This window comes from Stegodyphus dumicola, chromosome X2, assembly GCF_044657685.1.
Source record: "Stegodyphus dumicola isolate Sdum_Otavi_A_Nest chromosome X2, ASM4465768v1".
In the NCBI taxonomy this organism is placed as follows: Eukaryota; Metazoa; Arthropoda; class Arachnida; order Araneae; family Eresidae; genus Stegodyphus; species Stegodyphus dumicola.
The window spans coordinates 50123580-50143370 of record NC_140781.1 but is presented as its reverse complement, the minus strand read 5'-3'; the positions used below and the strand labels follow the sequence as shown (position 1 = coordinate 50143370).

The window sequence follows — 19791 nt, the reverse complement described above, 5'->3', positions numbered from 1 at the left end:
GAGTGGAGGGTCATTGTATTCCGAAGTACGGAAGTCATTGTATATAAAGAAAAAATAAAGGGTTTTGTATACCCTTCGTCTGTATCTTGTCTACTTACTACAATTAGTGAACATAGCTTTAGTAAGCTCTCTGTTCTAGTCAGGTCATTGTATGTTTCCGAAGAAGGTTAGAAGAAACATTGAACCTGATAGTGGCGCCCGACGAAGAATAACCATGGCCGAGTTTCAAGAAGAACCTGTGCTGCCTGCAGAAACAGCTCAGAATCCAGAAATGCCAGCTGCCGCCCTGGAAGGATTTGGGTATATTGTCCAGACCATGCGCGCTTCGATGAAACCAGAAGCAACGTTTAATGGAAACTCACAGGTAACCAGTTTTTTGGAAAAATTGGATGACCACTTCATGCTCTACCCCGTGCACGAGTTTCAAAAAGTTACCTTAGCTACCAGCGCTTTGAGGGGCCAAGCGCTTAACTGGTTCAAATGTATCGGCAGAAGTCTCTTGGGTCAAGCAGGAAGTCCCACCTATACCTACGAAAATTTCAAGACTGCCCTACTAAAAGCCTTCCCTGTTGTAAGGGATCGTGCGAAATTAGAAACAGAACTTTTCAGTATATATCAACAAAGAATGGAAAACATCTCGAGTTTTATTTTAAGAAAAATTCACGTTTTCAAGCTCTTGTATGGAAACCGTCCGGATCCTGAAATAATTCAAGTGATTTTGCCGAGGTTACTACCCCAAGTGCAAGACTTTATTGAATTGAGAAATCCGACTACACTGGAAAAATTATTTGAGCTAGCAATCCAGTTTGAAAGTAGAAGAACGGCGGACGTCGAAAGAAGACGCCAATATCAATAGCGAAACCAATTTGGTACGCCAAGACTACAGCAAACTCAAGCACATGGCTACGGAGAAAAAGCGAATCAGTGGGCAAGGAAACCCGAGCATTCAAAAACAGCCGGCGAACGTCGACAGTTCAATAGCAACCCAGGAAAAAAGTCTCAAGGCCAGTGGAGAAAGAAGGAAAGCACCGAAAGGAAAAATAATTTAAACTAAAACGGATTTCTGCTGACGAGAGGGTGCGGAAATCCGAAGGCCACGAAAACCCCTCTTCCTACAAGTTAAATACAGTAATGGTGAAAAATTTAACTCTTCCGAAGATTGAAGTCTTGGTAAATAATATCCCGGCCACCGCACTCCTGGATACCGGCGCGCAGTGTTCCTGTGTGGCAGAAGTCTTTTTTAGAAAGTATTTTCGCAAATACCGCATATATAATGCGGATAATACAACAGTATTAGCGGCGCAAGGAGAACAATGTAAGTGCGTAGGTAAAGTACCTTTGTACATCCGTATCAAGGACGAACAAGTAAAGGTGATGTTTTTTATAGTAAAGAATTTGCAAGCACACTTAATACTAGGAATAGACTTTCTTTCAGACGCACAAGCTACACTGGATTTTAATGAAGCGTCTCTTAAGCTGACGATGAAACCAGTGCGTGTAGAAAAGGTTGAACCGCCAAGGTTAAATCTCGACCACCTGCCTAATGACGAGCAAGATAGAATCCGACAAGTGGTAAGTGAATTTGCTTCCTTATTTAGTGATATTCCAGGATTTACCCAGGTTACTAACCATAGTATTGACACCGGAGATGCATTGCCGGTTCGTCAAAAACCATACCGGTATGATAAGAATAAGGAAAAAATTATAGAATGGCATATTACCGATATGCTACGTAAAAAGATCGTAACGCCTATCTCAAGTAGTTATGCTAGTCCGGTGGTTTTATGTAAGAAAAATAATGATTATCCTTTGGAGCATCCAAAAAGGTGGAGATTCGCTATTGATTACCGTAAATTAAATTCCATAACGAAATATCCGGTATATCCGTTACCGATTATAGAAGAAATTTTAAGGAACATAAAATCAACCAAATTTATGACAACTTTAGACTTAACGAATGGTTATTTGCAAATAGGGATCAGGCCTGAGGACGTGCCTAAGACTGCTTTTATAACCAAGTCTGGCACTTATGCATTTTTGCGAATGCCGTTTGGCCTTTCAGGCGCCCCAGCAACATTTCAGCGATGCATGGACATTGTGTTAAGACCTGTTCTCGGAAAGTCCACATTTATCTATTTAGACGATATCATTATTACTAGTGATAATCTAGACCAACATGTACATGATTTAAGACAGGTGTTTTCTTTATTAAATGAGGCCGGTCTAAAAGTTAATGTCGAAAAATGCAAATTTGCAGCCCCTGAATTTAAATATTTAGGTTACAAAATATCGCAAAAAGGGATCGAGACAGATGAATCAAAAATAATCGCTGTACAAAAGTATCCGACTCCAAACACGGCAAAGAAGCTCTCTTCTTTTCTAGGACTTTGTTCATATTATAGGTCCTTTATAAAAGATTTTGCGGCTATCGCTGAGCCATTGTTAAAATTAAAAAGGAAAAAGGCAAGATTCTCGTGGACGGCCGAAGCCAATAGTGCTTTCGAAAAATTAAAACAAGCATTAACGCAAGCCCCTGTGTTGAAATTTCCTGAAAAGGATAAAAATTTAGAAATTTCAGCGGATGCTTCGGATTATGCGGTAGGAGCGGTACTTTCGCAAAATCAGCAGCCAGTAGCATTTTTTAGCCGAACTTTAAATCAAACACAAAGAAACTATTCCGCGACCGAGAGAGAGGCACTTGCAGTTCTGTTAGCAGTGCAAAAGTTCCGAGTCTATTTTGGAAAGGCGCCGATAACAGTATATTCTGATCATGCGGCGGTAACTAGATTGTACTCTGGAAAAAATTTATCCCCAAGGTTAATAAGATGGGCACTCAAGCTGCAAGAATATAATCTGGTAATCAAGCATACCCCCGGAAAGGAAAATATCGTAGCAGATGCCCTGTCACGAATTAAATTAGACGAACAGGGTAATACCGTAAAAGTTGCAATGCTGACAGCGTGTACAATAAATTCCCGAGAAACTGTAATAACCGAACTGGGTAAGGATCCTGAGTTTGGAAGTATTTATGAGTATTTGAAGGATCCTGAAAATTTTAGCCACCAAGATATTGTGGCGATAAGAAATAGGGCGGCCCATTACGAACTAATAGATGGTCTATTATCTTATACAAAAACTACGAATTCCAACAACGAATTTCGACCTGTTATCCCAGCTAGTCTTAGATTAAATATCCTGCAAGAGCTCCATGACAGCCCTTTAGCTTCTCATGCTGGTATTCGAAAAACTACTCAACGCGTACGCGAGGCAGTCTACTTTCCTGAACTGCAAAAGTTAACAAGGGCGTATGTCCAGTCCTGCCCAACATGTCAAGCCGTTAATTATATTAATTTCCGCCCGGCCGGGTTTCTAAATAGTATTAAATCCGAATTTCCAAATGAAATAATCGGCATCGATTTACTGGGCCCTTTCCCAAAAAGTCAGTTAAACAAAAGTCGCTATCTCCTTGTTATAGTTGATCATTTTAGTAAATGGACCGAAATTGTTCCCTTAAAACGAGCCTCCGCGAAATTAGTTACCGATTCTATTTTAAATAAATATATTTTAAAATACGGGGCGCCCCTAAAAGTTATATCGGATAATGGTCCTCAATTTGTAAGTAATATATTTGAAGACATGTGCCAAAAACTGGGCATACGTCATTTAAAAATGGTCCCGTATCGGCCGCAATCAAATATAGCGGAACGGGTCAACAGAAATATAGTGAAAATTATCCGTAGTTATGTTAAAAATTTTCATAAAAGCTGGGATAACTATGTCAATGAATTTGCTTTCGCCCTTAGGACCGCAAAACATGATACAACGGGCAAAACTCCTGCTGAGTTATTTCTAGGCAGAAAGGTTATAACACCGTTAGATAAACTATTTTATGTGCAACAAAGAGCCCCAGAATTTAAAATGGGTGATATAGAAAAACTAATAAAAGAAGCAAAAAAGAATACGGAAGTAGCACAAAGAAAACAAAAATTGTATTATGACTTGAAACGACGGGGAGTAACTTATAAAGTAGGGGATGAAGTACTAAAAATTAAGCATTCACTTTCTTCAGCACCAGAAGATAAAACTGCCAAATTTTTTCCACGCTTTGAAGGACCATATGTTATAGAAAAAATAACTCACGCTGTTGTAGTGTTAAAGGCAAGAAATGGTGAAACCTGTTCCGCAAACATTGACCAGATAAAACCATTCTATGACCGTAATAAAATGCAAATCTTTTCAGATCTTTTGCAGGATCCGGTATGGCAGACACCGCAGGTACAAGTTCCAGAGGTGGGAAAACGACAAGTACAAGGGCAAGCCAATGAGAGACAGAAGCAAGTGAAAAGAAAATTGCCCCGCGGAAAAATTGAAGGTACAAAGAAAAAGAAGCCGTTCCACCGTCCAAAAAACAGAGTTCACGAACACCCCCAGAATGAAGAAGGGAGAAGGACGACGTATGTGGAAAAGACCGGGAGAAAGGACGGCAACTATAACCCGGCTGTGAAACGGAAGATTGACTCATCCGACAGAACTCTCCGCAGCAAAAGTCGCCGAACTGCGGAAGGGCCATCAGCGGCGGAGGAAAAAGTACAAGAAAAATTTGAACGGCCAACAACGAGGTCCAAGCAGGATCACGACAGAAGTTTCCCGGTTCCACCAAGACCAGCTGCCTTCAAACGGCCAAGACCACAAGCAGAGGACAGAAGGAAGATGTTCAAGGGTGGCCGTAGTGGTGAAAAACGGAAGCTTCCAGAGGAAAGCACTGAAGGGCGAGCCCGTACAAGAAGGAGGATCAACCAAGCTACGGTCTGCAGCACCTTTAAAGACTGGGCCCAGAAAAGGATGTCTGAATATTACAAAGATAAGTAAAATTTTATGTTACTTTGCAAACTTAAGTTAATCTTTCATTCTTACTGCAAGTGGCAGATTTCAAGAAGTTTTACCTCATGCGAGGTCTACCTTTATCGCCAAAAGGGCGAGAAATGAGTTGTGACCGATTTTCTTATTATGTTTTTCAATTACTCGCGCGTAAAACTAAAGTTGATGTATAATAGCGTTGTATAAAGACTTAAATATTGTAAAAAGTTATTGTATAAATTTTATTTAAAACATTCTAACAAGAAAGAAGTTTTAGTCTGAAAGACTTTTTGAAATGTAGTATTATTTCAATGTAGAAAGAATTGGCACTTGCTTTGAAAAGAATAGAAGTTAACAATGTACTACTAATGTATGTTTTCAAATGTGTAAAATTAACGGCATCTTGATATGTTGTTGTATACATGTGAACTGTTATTTTGAATGTTTAGAAATAACGTGATATGGTAAAAGTGAAAGTAATGTTAAAAAATTTGTTATTCGTGTGACTGTAAAGATTAAATCATGGTGAATATGTGTTAAAGGTTGAATGATGTAGTTAGGCTCTCTGACGCTACACTTTAGAGTTAGCCACTTTCAGAATAGTACCTCAGGGTCTAGAGTTGAAATTAGGGTGTGTTAAGAGGTCTCGTATGTTGAATTTTAACACGTTAGTGTTTTGATTGTAGGAGGAAGTGTTGAACACATAGACAGAAACACATTCGTGTTTGGTGTTTTTACAACACATGTCAGAGAGCACGGGGAGAGATAATTAAAATAGTCATGAATGAAATAAGAATGTTAAGAAAAGTATATTCTATATGTTATTTGCAATGTCATTCTGTAACATTTCATTAAACTAGTTTTCCTTCCAGATCTCTGGAAGGAACCAGAATTGAATAAAGCTCCTGTTTTGATGCAGTACAGATGAAAAAGAAAAAAGATTGTTGTATATTCCGGGAGCTGCTATTGTAACAAATTTCTTTCTTTTAAAATTTTCTAGTTTCTAGCTAAGTTATGATTGTAAAAGTTTGGCCTCGCGTTAGTTTCTAGAGCTAAAAGTTTTCAACAAGGTCGTTTTAGACCTCAGTTTCAAACTAATTAACTCTGGCGGGAAGTATGTAAGGATCTTAAGTTTTACTAGCGTTTATTTTATTTTAAATCTTTACTATCACTTCTTATTTTCTACTTCCGGCCAGAATTATAAGCGTGAAGGAGTTTATGCAAAATTGTCTGGCGAACGCCAAGTATTTAAGTGTGGCCTTTTTGCCAAGCAGAAGAGAGGAAGCCGTGAGTTCGAAGCAGGCCGCTTACCTTAGAAGTTACGCAGTTGCTACTTTGCCTTCCAGGCCAGAGGTTTTAATCCTCTTGATAAATTAAACGTATTGTAGTGTTCACAGTCTCTGTGCTACATACGCTTTCTGTTATTATAAGGCCAATTTTATTCTAAAGTTAAATTAGAGTTTAGTTTTATTTTGATATCTTTTAAGTTAGACCCCGAGTGGAGGGTCATTGTATTCCCTCCACTCGGAAGTCATTGTATATAAAGAAAAAATAAAGGGTTTTGTATACCCTTCGTCTGTATCTTGTCTACTTACTCAATTAGTGAACATAGCTTTAGTAAGCTCTCTGTTCTAGTCAGGTCATTGTATGTTTCCGAAGAAGGTTAGAAGAAACATTGAACCTGATAAGGTTACGTATCAATGTAAACATGTGGGTCTTCAATTTTGTGTACGGCCCCCGAATATGGTTCCCGAATTTTATATCAAATATGTTTGTCAACTTTTATAACAAGTATAAAATTTTTATAAAACTAAGTAAAATAAATAAAATTTCCTAAATAAAGGAAATTTTCCTAAATATAAATATAGAGACCGGAGGAACACGTTAAAAGTTAGCTATTGAAAACTAAATTCTTTAAATTGTAAAATGCCAAAGCATGAATCTTTACATCATTTAAAACATTTTTATTACTGGAGGTATATGTCTGTGACCAATGATTGAGGAAATAAAAGCAGAGCAAGGAGCTTTGTGGATACTGTGTTAATGTCTGTGCTGATTTCGTTGTAATGCAGTGGAAAATCTGAAATACAATTTTGTAAATATCTGAATTTTCTGTCACCTAGTAAAGAAGTGAACTTATGTCAAAATATTTAACAGACATATTAAAAAATCCTCTTTCGGAACGCGGGAAAAAAATAAATGAAATATGAAAGGTAAAAAAATTTAAGATATTTTTTAATAATATAAAATTTTGTGATATTTTTAATAACTAGCTGGTAATTGAATGACTCATACGAAACAACTATCGTTAAACTTTTACGAACACTTAGTGGAAACACGGAAAAGGTGCTGTCACTTTTATATGTGAGTATATATAGTCACATAATTTATCAAAAAAAAAAAAAAAAAAAAAAAAATTATTCAATCAGGATGAAATAAAATATTTTTGTACAAAATACTCATTAAATTAACCTAAGATTTTATTGTGTTTAACAGTGTTAACTTTGGGTTCTTCATGTGACTTAGTTACGCTAAAAAAAAAGGTTGCAAATTATCCATTTATTTTTGTCCAACCCCTGTAATTCTGTTGTTTCAAAGCCCTTTATCTATAACCAGGTAAAAATAAACATTCCTATTTCAAAAGCTTCAAACACCATTGTGATGAGCAGTGGTTTCAAGGCATGACCACTGAGCTTCTAGAGCAGCAGTGCCCAACCACGTGTTCGCTGATCGTTTTGTAAGTCCTCGCCAACCCGATTAGGTACTACGAACAAAAAATATTTTAAAAATAACCATTCATTTATATTTCATATATTATATTTTAAATATAGTAAGCATTTATAATCATAAGAGATATCTATCAAGGCATTATAATATAATTGATTGCTGACTTATGAACTTTATAGCAAACATGGAATCTTATTGCTACATTCCAATGTTTAGATGGCTCAGCAGGGGAAAAGTACTTCAATGGTTTGTAGAATTTCTTTTGCCAATAAAGCAGTTTTTGGAATCTGGAAACAAAAGTTATAAAGAATTGGACAATAATAATTGAGTTTCCGATCTATATTTTCTCATGTATATAACAGCTAAACTGAACAAACTGAATGAAGATCTCCAGGGAAAAGGAAAAAAAAAAAAAAAAAAAAAAAAACCTTTTTCAATTGACTGGGACTGTAACTGCTTTTCAGATAAAGTTAAATTTGTGGATAAATCAGATGAAAGAAAAAAATTTCACCAATTTTTCAGAATTGATCAAGCCATATTAATAACCACAAGGCAATTGAAACAGAGAAATACTCGGAAAACCTAAATGCACTGAAAATAATTTCGAACTCCGCTTCTCTGATTTCCATAAAGTTCAACCAATATTATTATTAATCTCAAACTCACTTGTCAAAATTAATATTTCAGATCTATCACATGAGATTGGAAATATGGTTAACAAAAATGTTGATGTTTTGGAAATGTGCTTGCCATAGGCCAAAATGTGCTCGTGAGAGACCAAAGGTTGGGCATTACTGCTCTAAAGGATTGTGAGTGTTGTGACACAATGCTCTAGTGGTTTAGTGGTCGTGCCCTGAAACCACAAAGAAAATGCCATAAATATACATAGGTTTTTATATATGCAGTTTAATTATCGCTATTTTTTATTGTTTATGATAGAAATAATGGTGTGCGATGAATATGTAAAAATGAAGACCTAAAAATGTATGATTCTGCAGTCATTTTGTGTTATTTAGAAGTAAAAGATCAGTAATCGATCGGTTTTTCACTCAAAAATTTCGGAAAGAAAAGAAAACATTCGAAAATTGGTGTTTTCAGGGTGCGACCACCGTATATCAAAGGGTTAAGTGGGTATTTTTCCATTAACAAGGAGCCTAGTTGCCAAAGTGGCAGCCTGTTTCTATCATGTCATGAATAGGTCTGCAGTGATGTCTTTGGGAAAAAAGGGAATGCAACAATGCAATGGGTGGGTGAATTGGCAACAGCCAGATCTGAACACTACTAAGTTAACTGAAAATATAATGTTACTCGTCCTGGCATGTAATACCATGTGCAAAATAAACATGAACGTGACAGTGGCTTCCAGCATGTATATTGTCTACCTTATCAAATTCATGTGGCAGCGATTCTATGAAAAGACACAAGGGTTTTCTGTAATGTTAAATGAAAATGGCAGTTTCATACTTCCTGTTTAATTTGAAATTAATCTACTAAAACCTATTTTGTATTTATTCTAGATTTAATAAAATAGTGAATCTTTTCATGAAGTAGTACTTCATTGTTAAAGTGGCCATTTTGGTCAGTCGCCAAAATTGCAATTTGTAATACCAGTTGGCAAACTTTAAGTACCAGTAATAACAGTAACAGTAAACTGGTAATAAAAGTAATATATCATGTAAATTAGTGCCAATTCAATCAGCACGATTCATGTGTGTTTATGCACAGTGCTGAGTTTCTGCAATTTTCTGAATTTTTTTTTGAATGAAAACAGATTGCTATATGCATAGGAAGTACAGCAGTTTTGTTTTTATGTACACATCAATCCATTTTTGTTCAAATCAACATCAGGAGATTGTAAAAATTCAACACTGCACATAGGCTTGGCATTGAATGCATTAATCATTATGTATATTAGTAAAGCTCAACCATAAAAATTTATTCTGTTCAGGAAGAACTCATCTCCTTGCTCTAAATGAGCGATTTTTAAAGTTAACAGCAAAAACTGTAACTTAAATTTGAAGTGATGTATTACTTGTAAAGGGTATCAAAATTTACAAAAAAAAAAAAAAAAAAAAAAAAAAAAAAAAAAGGTTAATATTTATTTGTTTACTTTATTAAACATTTCTTTCAACGTGCGCACGCGTAAAGCATACATTACGCAAAGTCGAAGTTAAAAAATTGCAACCAGAAAACTATTTGATGTGTATTAATGATATTTATAATGACGAGGAATTTGATTTAAATCATATCAAAGACGGAGTACATCAAGATGAAATACTACATTTAGTAAGGAATTATAAGCCGAATAAAATAAAAACATCTGCCCTGAAGATAAGGATAGGACTGACAGATCAACTTCCAGTTCATTGCGCGCCGCAACGTCCCCCTCCCCCGCAGAGCAACGTGAAATTGATAAACAGATTTCGGAATGGTTAGAGAAACAAAGGATATGCCTTTATTCATTTTTTGCAGCAATTCCACTTTTTCTTTGATGGACATCGAAACATTCTTTCGTTTTGTAGATCCTTTGGCAGCTCCAGAATTGGAAATTCTTTTTGACATAGTTGAAAGTTCCAGCTTACTTTTATAAAATTGCTCTAATAGTCTGCAAAAAATAATAAACTGGATCCAATTCGAAGATTAAGGAACAATGCAATCTGCAACATTAACTGAAATAGATAATTAGATAATTTTAGCTTAGCTTATACCGTCCGTTATACATTAAACGCGCATGCGTAAACGTATTATGCGCATGCGTTAACGTATTATGCGTTGACGCATGCGCAGAAAGTTTGTAGCTTTGAGGTCCGGATTATAGATCATTCCGGATATGGACATCCGGATTAAAGACGTTTGACTGTAATATTTATCATATAAAACTCAAGCTGAATATGTTTTACAAAGTACTTTTTCTAGCTTTTTCATTTGCAAATACATCTACTATATCATTGTAATTAAATGTTTGTCAAGTTTTTTCAGTTGCTATTTTAAACACATTTTTCAATTGCACTTGCCCAATAGAATCTAGGAACCATATTACAGTCTTCAATTTACTAAATGAACATTTGCAGAAAGCTTTACAGGCGTTGTTGAGAAAATCCTCAGTGCAGTGTCAAGGTGCATACTTATTATGCAATAAGAGTTCATAATTTTTTGCAATATTTGAAGAGCATCTATATTGCCTAAATTTTCTAATACTTCCATTCCCTGATATTGATAAACTCTGTATTTCACAGACAAACTCAGACGCATCTAAGTTAGTATTATATTTTAGAGCCAAGTGAGCTGTTCCAGGCCAAATAGTGGCAAAAATTTTAATGCATATTCATTTAAACATTGATACCTTTGGTGACCTCTCATAAAGCTGTCTTTGAGTTGTATGAGTCTAATACTCCACAAATACCTTTTTTAGCAATACATTTTTAGTAATACCATTTTCAGCAATAATATTTTTCTCCTGTGTTAAAGTACATTTACTTTTCTTAATATCGTATCACAGAATATTATTAATAAAACGAAAGCATTTGATTTCGTAGCACTTTTACCGTGCCAGCTTTTGTAGACCACCTTGTTTTACTAAAACTTAAGACAGATTTTTCCTTTAAAAGCTCCCATCTACTATTGGAATTTAAAATAAATAAATAAATAAATAAATAAATAAAAAAATAAAAATTGTTTAATTGTTCTAAAACATGACTTCATCTGTACAGATGTTTGTGCAGCATAGACATCTACTAAATTAAGGCTGTGAGTAGTGCATGGAACAGATTTCACCGTTTCATTTAAACATTAAAATCCTGGCCCGTGCCTTTTTATTTACCTGCCATATTTGCTCCATTATCATATGACTGTCCTCTTATACTTCTAATATTTAGTCATTCTCATATTAACCTTTTTTTGATGTTATTAGCAAGTGCTTCATCAGATATTGCATGCTTCAAATAAAATTTATAAAGCTTTCTTCAATGCTACATTTATTTGTGTAAGAATCAATGTTAAATAGTATACAATTTGAGTTATCTGTTCCTGTTGAGAAGTGTTGAGTATGCAATCAAATATAATAGAAAAATATTTTGCATTTTGAAAATTCGTAATAATATGCTGTCTAATTTTGGAAGCAGCTATATTAATCATATGATTCTGCATTATAGGAGTGAAATAATTAATTTTATTTTTCTTATGATTTTCAATATGTTGTGCTATAATTAAGACACAATAACACGCCGAATAAATACTAATTCAGAAGTCAAACAACAAAAATCAGCGTTAATTTACAAAATTTTCACAGGACTAGTTTCGATGGTTTTACCGAACCATCATCTTCAGCTGCAAAACCGCAAATGAACAAGATAGGAAATAATGTTTAGATAAGATAAGAAAGCCTGGACAAGAATAAGCAAGTGGCGCCATCTGTTGGAACCGCAAATGAACAAGATAGGAAATAATGTTTAGATAAGATAAGAAAGCCTGGACAAGAATAAGCAAGTGGCGCCATCTGTTGTTCGCCAACAGATGGCGCCACTTGCTTATTCTTGTCCAGGCTTTCTTATCTTATCTAAACATTATTTCCTATCTTGTTCATTTGCATTCTTGTCCAGGCTTTCTTATCTTATCTAAACATTATTTCCTATCTTGTTCATTTGCGGTTTTGCAGCTGAAGATGATGGTTCGGTAAAACCATCGAAACTAGTCCTGTGAAAATTTTGTAAATTAACGCTGATTTTTGTTGTTTGACTTCTGAATGTTGTGCTATATTAGGATCATAATGGCTCATTAGTTCTGTAGTATTTAAATTTTTTCCACATTAGGATGACATAGTTTTCTCACAATTTCATCTCCAAACGTCATTACTTTTTAATTGTATTCAAACAAACTTTCAAAATATGCCTCCAATATTCCTTTTCCTTTAAAATCGGTTCTTTTAATTGATTACCTGTAAAATCACCTTTGCTGATTTTTGATTTGTGTGTTTTCTATTGGATTTTATTGTTTTCATAATGCGACAAAGTTTCATATCGTTGTAAGACTGGATTTCTAATACTGCCCATCTCTAAATCCAGCAGCAGTTCACATATTCTGATTTTTGCTGAACAGAATAGCACGTCATTTTGCTTGGAATAAAGCAACCAATTTTTAAGGGGCTTCTTTCTATTAGGCAAGGTTTTCCAAAGCCATTTATTTATCAAAATACCTATTTTCTGTAACAGGATAAAAAATGTTTTTATCAGGGTATTCAGGTCCGTGTTTAACAAATATTTGAATGTTACTATTTGTTACATATTTTGTTGTGGGATCATTAAAATCCATTAATTTTGATATATTATTCATGGATTCTATTTTAACATAAACCATATTATTAGTAGTATTATCACACTGCATTTTGCTTTTGTGGCTTTGGGTTCTATTTTGTCTTCGTTATCATTTTAGATTTCATATGAAACTTGTAGACGTACTACTTGTAGAAGGCAGATTTAATTCGGCTGCTAATGTTACATGCTAGTTAGTTTTTTTAAAAGGAATATTGATATTACATTTTTCTTTACATTTTCAATTTTCATTTCTCTTTTTTTTTTTTTTTTTTTTTAAACTGTGCACTGGAGATTTTTCTTTGGTGGTATATTTTCCTACAAAAATTATTTAAATATAATATTGTAATTGCATTAATTATGTGTTAAATTTTATGTAAACTGCACTTTTTGTTTGTGTTATATTAGAAATGGATAAATAATATCAAAAAGGTCGAAGGTTACTGTATGAAATAAATACTAGTTTATATTGAATAATTAAAAAAGTATGAGTTTATTTACAGTTATTTGTCAATAAAATAGTTCATTTACTGGCATCAATGTAGGAAATATAACTTTATTTGCCAGCAATAATTTCCAATAAATATATTTAAAATTCATTTTACTCACCCCTATGCAAAGACATTTTTCTCTCTGAAGTTCCACCGCAGTTAATGTACCATTTTTTTAACTAGTTAAACAAATATCTATTTTTAAATGTAATATAGAAATTTATGTACCTACAGATTTTAATGTATAAATTCTGAGAAATAAGTTTTCAAGAACAAGAGTTTGAAACCTAAACAAATTGTTCAATTTTCGGTATATTCAGTATTTCAAGTATATTGTTATAATATAGTAAATAAAGATGGAAATTTTTTCCCATACCAAACATATATACAAGCTCTACTAAGAAGGACTCTTGAGATGATCTCTTTACAAAAATATTTTATTTGCTGATGTTTAGAAAGTGCCAGCTGTTTTACTGATGTTACTAACAGAAATTCAGCAAGACTGAACTGCAAATCGAAAATATAGTAAAGTGGGTATCTCCAAATTTTACAAATATCTGCTTGCATGGTTTTGAGAGAGCCATGCATTTCGTATGTGATTTCCATGTTTGGTAGCATATATCAGTGTGAATAACTTTTCTCATTTATGAAAGGAGACAAATCTCAAACGAGATCAAAGTTAACAGGGAATCATTTGATGTTTGAGAATGCGTAGAGTGAGCAGCATGTCTTCAGAAATCTGAAAGCTAGTTGCAGCAAAAAAGATGCCAAGTATCAAAAGAAAAATTTGCCACCAGGATTTTATGTTCGTTCTATTTTTTAAAGAACTTAAGTATTAAATAAGATTATATGTATTTACCCGCTTTTTAAATACACCACTAAGTATGAAAAATGGCTTTTTTCCCCTTGTGGCTTGCACTGATGTAAAATGATGCCTATATGGTCCACTTGAAGTACTGATTTTGGCATGCATAGTCTAGTGCATCATTTTCCTGATATACTTGTACAGGGGTTGGACAAAAATATGGACACACCAAAATGAAAACATATTGCTGTGACCATTGGCATTCAAAACAGCATGCAGTCTTCTCGGAATGGATAAATAGAGGTTTTGTATGCTTTGCAAGGGAATCTTGTATCATTCTTCCTGTAAAGAGTTGGCAAGTTCAGTTAACGATGATGGTGGTCAATAGTGCTAACACATATTTATCTCCAAAATAGCCCACAAAGGCTTAACAATTTTGATATCTATGACTGTAGTGCATGATAAATATGAAAATTCACCCTCATGCTCAGAAAACCAGTCCTGGGCGATATGAGCTGAGTGAACAGGAGCTCTGTCATCTTGGAATATGGCATCACCATTGGAGAACAAAATTTATACCATGGGATGGACGTAACCAGCCATTCCTTGGCAGCAATGTGACTTTGCACAGTAATAATGGGTCCCATGGAATACCACAATATGGCTGCCCAGACCATGATCGATCCCCTGCCTTGTTTTCCTATCAGCAGCAAACAGTCTCTATCCTATGCTTGAGATGGTATTCACCAGATATAAACTAGCCCAGAAGTCAGAAACAGTGTGATGCAGGACTCATCTTACTAAATGACAGTCTTCCATTGCTCTACAATCCATGTTCTATGAATTTGGTACCATTTTCTCCTCTTACAGGCATTTAGATCACTGGCGAATGGCTTTTGAATTGAAGCTCGCCCAAAAATATCTCGCTGTAGAGCTCCTTTCATATTGTTTTGGTGCTGGTAGGGTTTACGAGTGCAACATTCAGTTCAGGTGTCACTTTTGTGCCTATAGTTTTCTTATTTTAGCTGTATCCTCTCTTCACTGATCGTCTATCATGATCTTTCAACATGCATTTTTTACTGCCCTGGGATTTATCAGTTTTTCCGTATGAGTTAAAAATCTTGCCTTTTTAAACTCCAAACACTTCAGCTGCTTTGGTTATGGAAACACTCATAATATGAATTCATTTAGCTCCGACATGATGCACTCACAACTGTGCAGAACGTTGTCTGGCTAACGAATGACACTTGCAACATATTGAGGATGTTGTATAGATTGCATAGTGAGAAAACACATCAGTGCCACAAACAGCTTTTGCGAGAATAAACATTTCAGTTCAAACATTCATTTTACAATGTGTTTCCATATTTTTTGTCCAACCCCTATTCATTGGATTTAGAAAAGGAAAGTTGACAATTTAATCTTCAGACAAGTCTGGAGGGATCATGTGGATTAATGTTTGTGTATTTGAATATGGCAAAATACATGTTGTCAAAGATGGGGTTATTTGCCTTCACATGTGTTGCTTCCCTAAGTATATCAAAACTAGGATGCAATGTGAAATATGAAATTAATTGAAAAGACATTTTTTCTTTTAGATATTATGCTCTTCTGTCCACAGCACTGATTTTTAGAAATTTTTATCAATAGATTTGTGCTGGTCTTTTTTAAAGCAGTTGTTCTTATCTTGTTGATTTTCATATCTTTTATGTTTTATAAAAATTATAAAAACAAAAAATTTTTCCTAGGCAATGTATATTGCTGGTGTTGTTATGATTCTACTTAATAAACCAGAAAAGGCTCGGCCCTTATTTATACAGCCTTCACTAACAGGTTCTGATTCATTACGTAAAAGGGTAAGTTAACTTTAAAACTTTAGAACTTATATACTAATCCATACTTATATACAATGTATATGTATATACATTGCATAAAGCAAGGTCTTTTGGGGTAAGTGTTTTAATTGATATATTTGCAGTAAATAAGCATTTTATATTTTTAGTTTTAAAACATTGTGATGCTTTTTTAGTAACTAGTAAATAGTAATTTACTGTCTAGTAAATATCTAGTGAAGATTAGTAGTAAATAAACAAGCCATTCTTAAGATATACCAGACTTCAGCATATAATGTAATAACAAAGGTTTTAAATTCTGTAAAAAATACTTTTACCTGTGCATCCAAAATCAGATTTTACATTTGTAGTAGGTTAGAAGGATTTTTTTAATATGGAACTCCAACAAAGCAAAATGACATAAATATATTCTGTAATGAACCAACTATTGAAATACAGCTAATTGCAAAACAGTATTTAGTGAATGCATGTACTGAAGTTGAGAAGGAAAGATGTATTCTCATGAATGCATTAATGAAAATCTGTACTGTGTATCAAGCTAACCTGAGAACACATACAAGGCTACAGCAAAAGAATCACAGCTTTTACTCCTGTTCTTCAAGTTATCCACATGCAGTGGCTACTCGTGAATGTCTGATTTCTTCATTGTGTTTATACATTTAGCTGCCATTTGCCAAACCTTTTGTGTTTATCTAGAAGTTTCTTCTGCCAAGTGTACGATGAATCTTGAATTGAAGCTGTCATTCTAGGGTAGGCAACCTGTGTTTCCTTATTCCCTGTAAAGTGAATCATTTAAAATTTTTAAAATTCGTTTGATCAGTTTGCAATATGGAATGTTGAATTGTTATTTAAAATTCAGAACAATATTATTTTTGGCACTCTGGTTTTAAAAACTACTTAAATCACATTCACTTATTTAATAGCAAAATATTAATTTGCTTGGTTCTTCAAATGTAAACACATAGCATATCTAAAGTATATTTCTTAATTTCAGTACAACCATCAGAAAAATATTTTTGATTCAGAGCAAATAAAATAATTTAAATAAAAGCTACATTATATCTAGCAAATATTTTTAGTAATTGGCTTTATTAATAGTAATATATATTAATTAAAATTGTTTACGTAAAAAAAATCAGTGAATTCATACAAATTCTTGAATTTTAACATTTAGAGTTACTATTATTTAAAAAATTGAAAAAAGTTTGCAGAGGATTTATAAAAATTATTTTGTTAATATGTAAAATGATTGTGAATTATTATTTAAAAATTAATGCATACAATAAATCTTTAAATTTTAATTATTTAATTCAATATTTTATTTGTAATTCAAACTTAGGTTGTAGTTATTCTTAATTCGTAACAGAAGGTATAATGTTATCAGAAGAGAAGCATTAATATTAAAATTTGATTTTACGAATTTGAAAACAAGTATGTAGATGGTTTAGAAGGTAAATCCAAGCTTATTTTTGATCAGAAGAGGTAAAACTGGTAGCAAAGAAAACACTGGGTAATTAATTTTGGCAAAGCACTCGGAAAAAAGACTATTCAGAATTGGGAAATAAAAAAAGTGTTATTAGCAATAGATTTTTTAAGGATAAAATTGATTATTTATTTTCAGTTGCATTTTATTGTTACATGTTAGTCAGTTACATGTTAGTTGTTACATGTTATTTTATCAGGTTCAATGTTCCGTCTTACTTTCTTCGGGAACATGCAAGGACCTGACTCGGAACAGAGAGCTTACTAAAGCTATGTTCAATAACTGTGGGAAGTAGACAGGATACACAAGAAGGGTATACAAAACCCTTTATTTTTCTCTATTTACAATAATTTCCGTACTTCGGAATACAAAGACCCACTACTTGTGGTCTAAACGTAAGAATATAAAAATATAACTAAACGCTAACTTAACTTTGAAATAATAAACGTGGAAGATTGGCCTTATATTAACAGGAAGCCATATGTAGTACAGAGAACTGTTAACACTACAATACGTTTAAAATTATCAAGAGGATTAAACCTCTGGCCTGGAAGGCAACCAGCAACTGAGTAAAACTTCTAAGGTAAGCGGCCTGCTTTGACTAACTGCTTCCTCTCTCTCGCTTGGCAAAAAGCACAACTTAAATACTTGGCGTTCGCCAGACAAACTTTGCATAAATATGTTAACGCTTATAATTCTGGCCGGAAGTAGAAAATAAGAAGTGATAGTAAAGATTTAAAATAAAATAAACGTTAGTAAAACTTAAGATCCTTACAATTTTATTACTTTCATTCTTTGGAAGAACCCAAAGCACTGATAAGTGTGGATCACTTTTCAATATCAGATTTAATTATGTGTATAACTTAATCAGCACATTTGTAATTGCTATTTCTTAATAGGACATAGAAACTAAATACACTTGCTAAACACAAAGTGAACAGAAATTTCTTATGTCTTCAGGGACATGAAAATTTAGCTGCTGCTGAATAGACTGCCCCATAATAACTTCTTTTTCTGCTTCAGGTTAGGGATAATTGATTATTTTATTACTCTAAGCATGATTTTGTGTATATGTTGTATGACTAAGATTGTTATTTTTTTTGACTGACTAACCGGGACGCTGTCTGATTATTGTTTCATATATACGCTTGTGAGAAAATAAATTATGCTTTATTCTCAAAATTCATGTTAGTAAAATTTATGAAAATTATTGCATAGCAATATTTAGTAGTCTTTATAAAGACAAGGAAATAATTTCCCTAATTGCAATTTTTATGCTTTTTCATATCATAGCACAGGATTATTCCATTTGTATTTCTTATCATTTCTAGAACATTTGCAATATTTCAGACATATTACCAGAAAATATTCTTTGATTTTTAACAAGGTTTGAAACATATTCAGATTAGGAATATTCCTCTAATCTGCTGGAAGGAATATGCATGAAGTTGATAATGTTGCTTGTTAAAACTGAATGATTGTTATATGCGGGATTTCCAAAGTTTATTTTATTACTTTTCTTTGAGAGAGGAGTAAGGTTAAATTACTACAATTTAAAAATTTCATAAAATATGCCAAAAACAAAATCTAGTCTTATTGGTCATTATATTATCGATATGTACACTGTTTAATTTTTAAATGATAATTTAAGGATGAAACATTCTTTCCCTAAGCTTCCTGTTCTGATCAGTGTTTTTATCTCAACAATATTCATATTTTATTGTTTAATTTCGCCCACCAGTGGCCGAGCGGTAAAGTTGCTGAACACTGGTAGTTTGGTCCGAGGTTCGAATCCTGCAAACAGGCTGGCTGCATGGGCGTTTTCGTGGTTTTCCTCATGTGTAACATGTATACGAGCCAGTTTCCCTTAGAAAGTCCTGCATGAAGGCATCTCTCCCCTTAGGCAGATAGCCCTCGTGTGCTTTGCCATAATTAAATACACATATACATTGTTTAATTTCTAAACTACTAGAAATAATGGAATTTTATTCTTGAGTTTACACAGATGTTTTCTAGTATATTCTGTTCATAGCTCAAATTGACTGTAGTATGACAACTTAGCTCATGCTAAGGAATGAATGCATACTTATTAAAAATTTTAATCTACCAATCAAAATAATTTATGCATATTTACAATACTTTTATTAAATTTATTGCAATTTGATCATTTTAGAGGACAATAGAGAAGCAAGTAGCTTCTCTTATGATTTTCAATCGGCAATTTTTAAAATACTCCATGACAAGAATTCAGAATTGTTTCTTATCATTT

The 19791-nt window shown here is 33.6% G+C and overlaps 1 protein-coding gene across 4 annotated transcripts in view; it reads left to right on the top strand.

The window, feature by feature from the left end:
• The window catches only part of LOC118181851 (tetratricopeptide repeat protein 21B-like), a 226943-nt gene that overhangs the window by 23995 nt on the left and 183157 nt on the right, over positions 1-19791 (top strand). For all 4 annotated transcript variants that reach the window (XR_015039192.1, XM_085809770.1, XM_085809769.1 and 1 more), the window contains exon 5: positions 15935-16042. Coding sequence is in view for 3 of the 4 variants with exons in the window: in XM_085809770.1 (XP_085665896.1) it covers positions 15935-16042 (108 nt within the window). In the remaining variant the exon portion in view is untranslated. The remainder of the gene's footprint in view (positions 1-15934; positions 16043-19791) is intronic.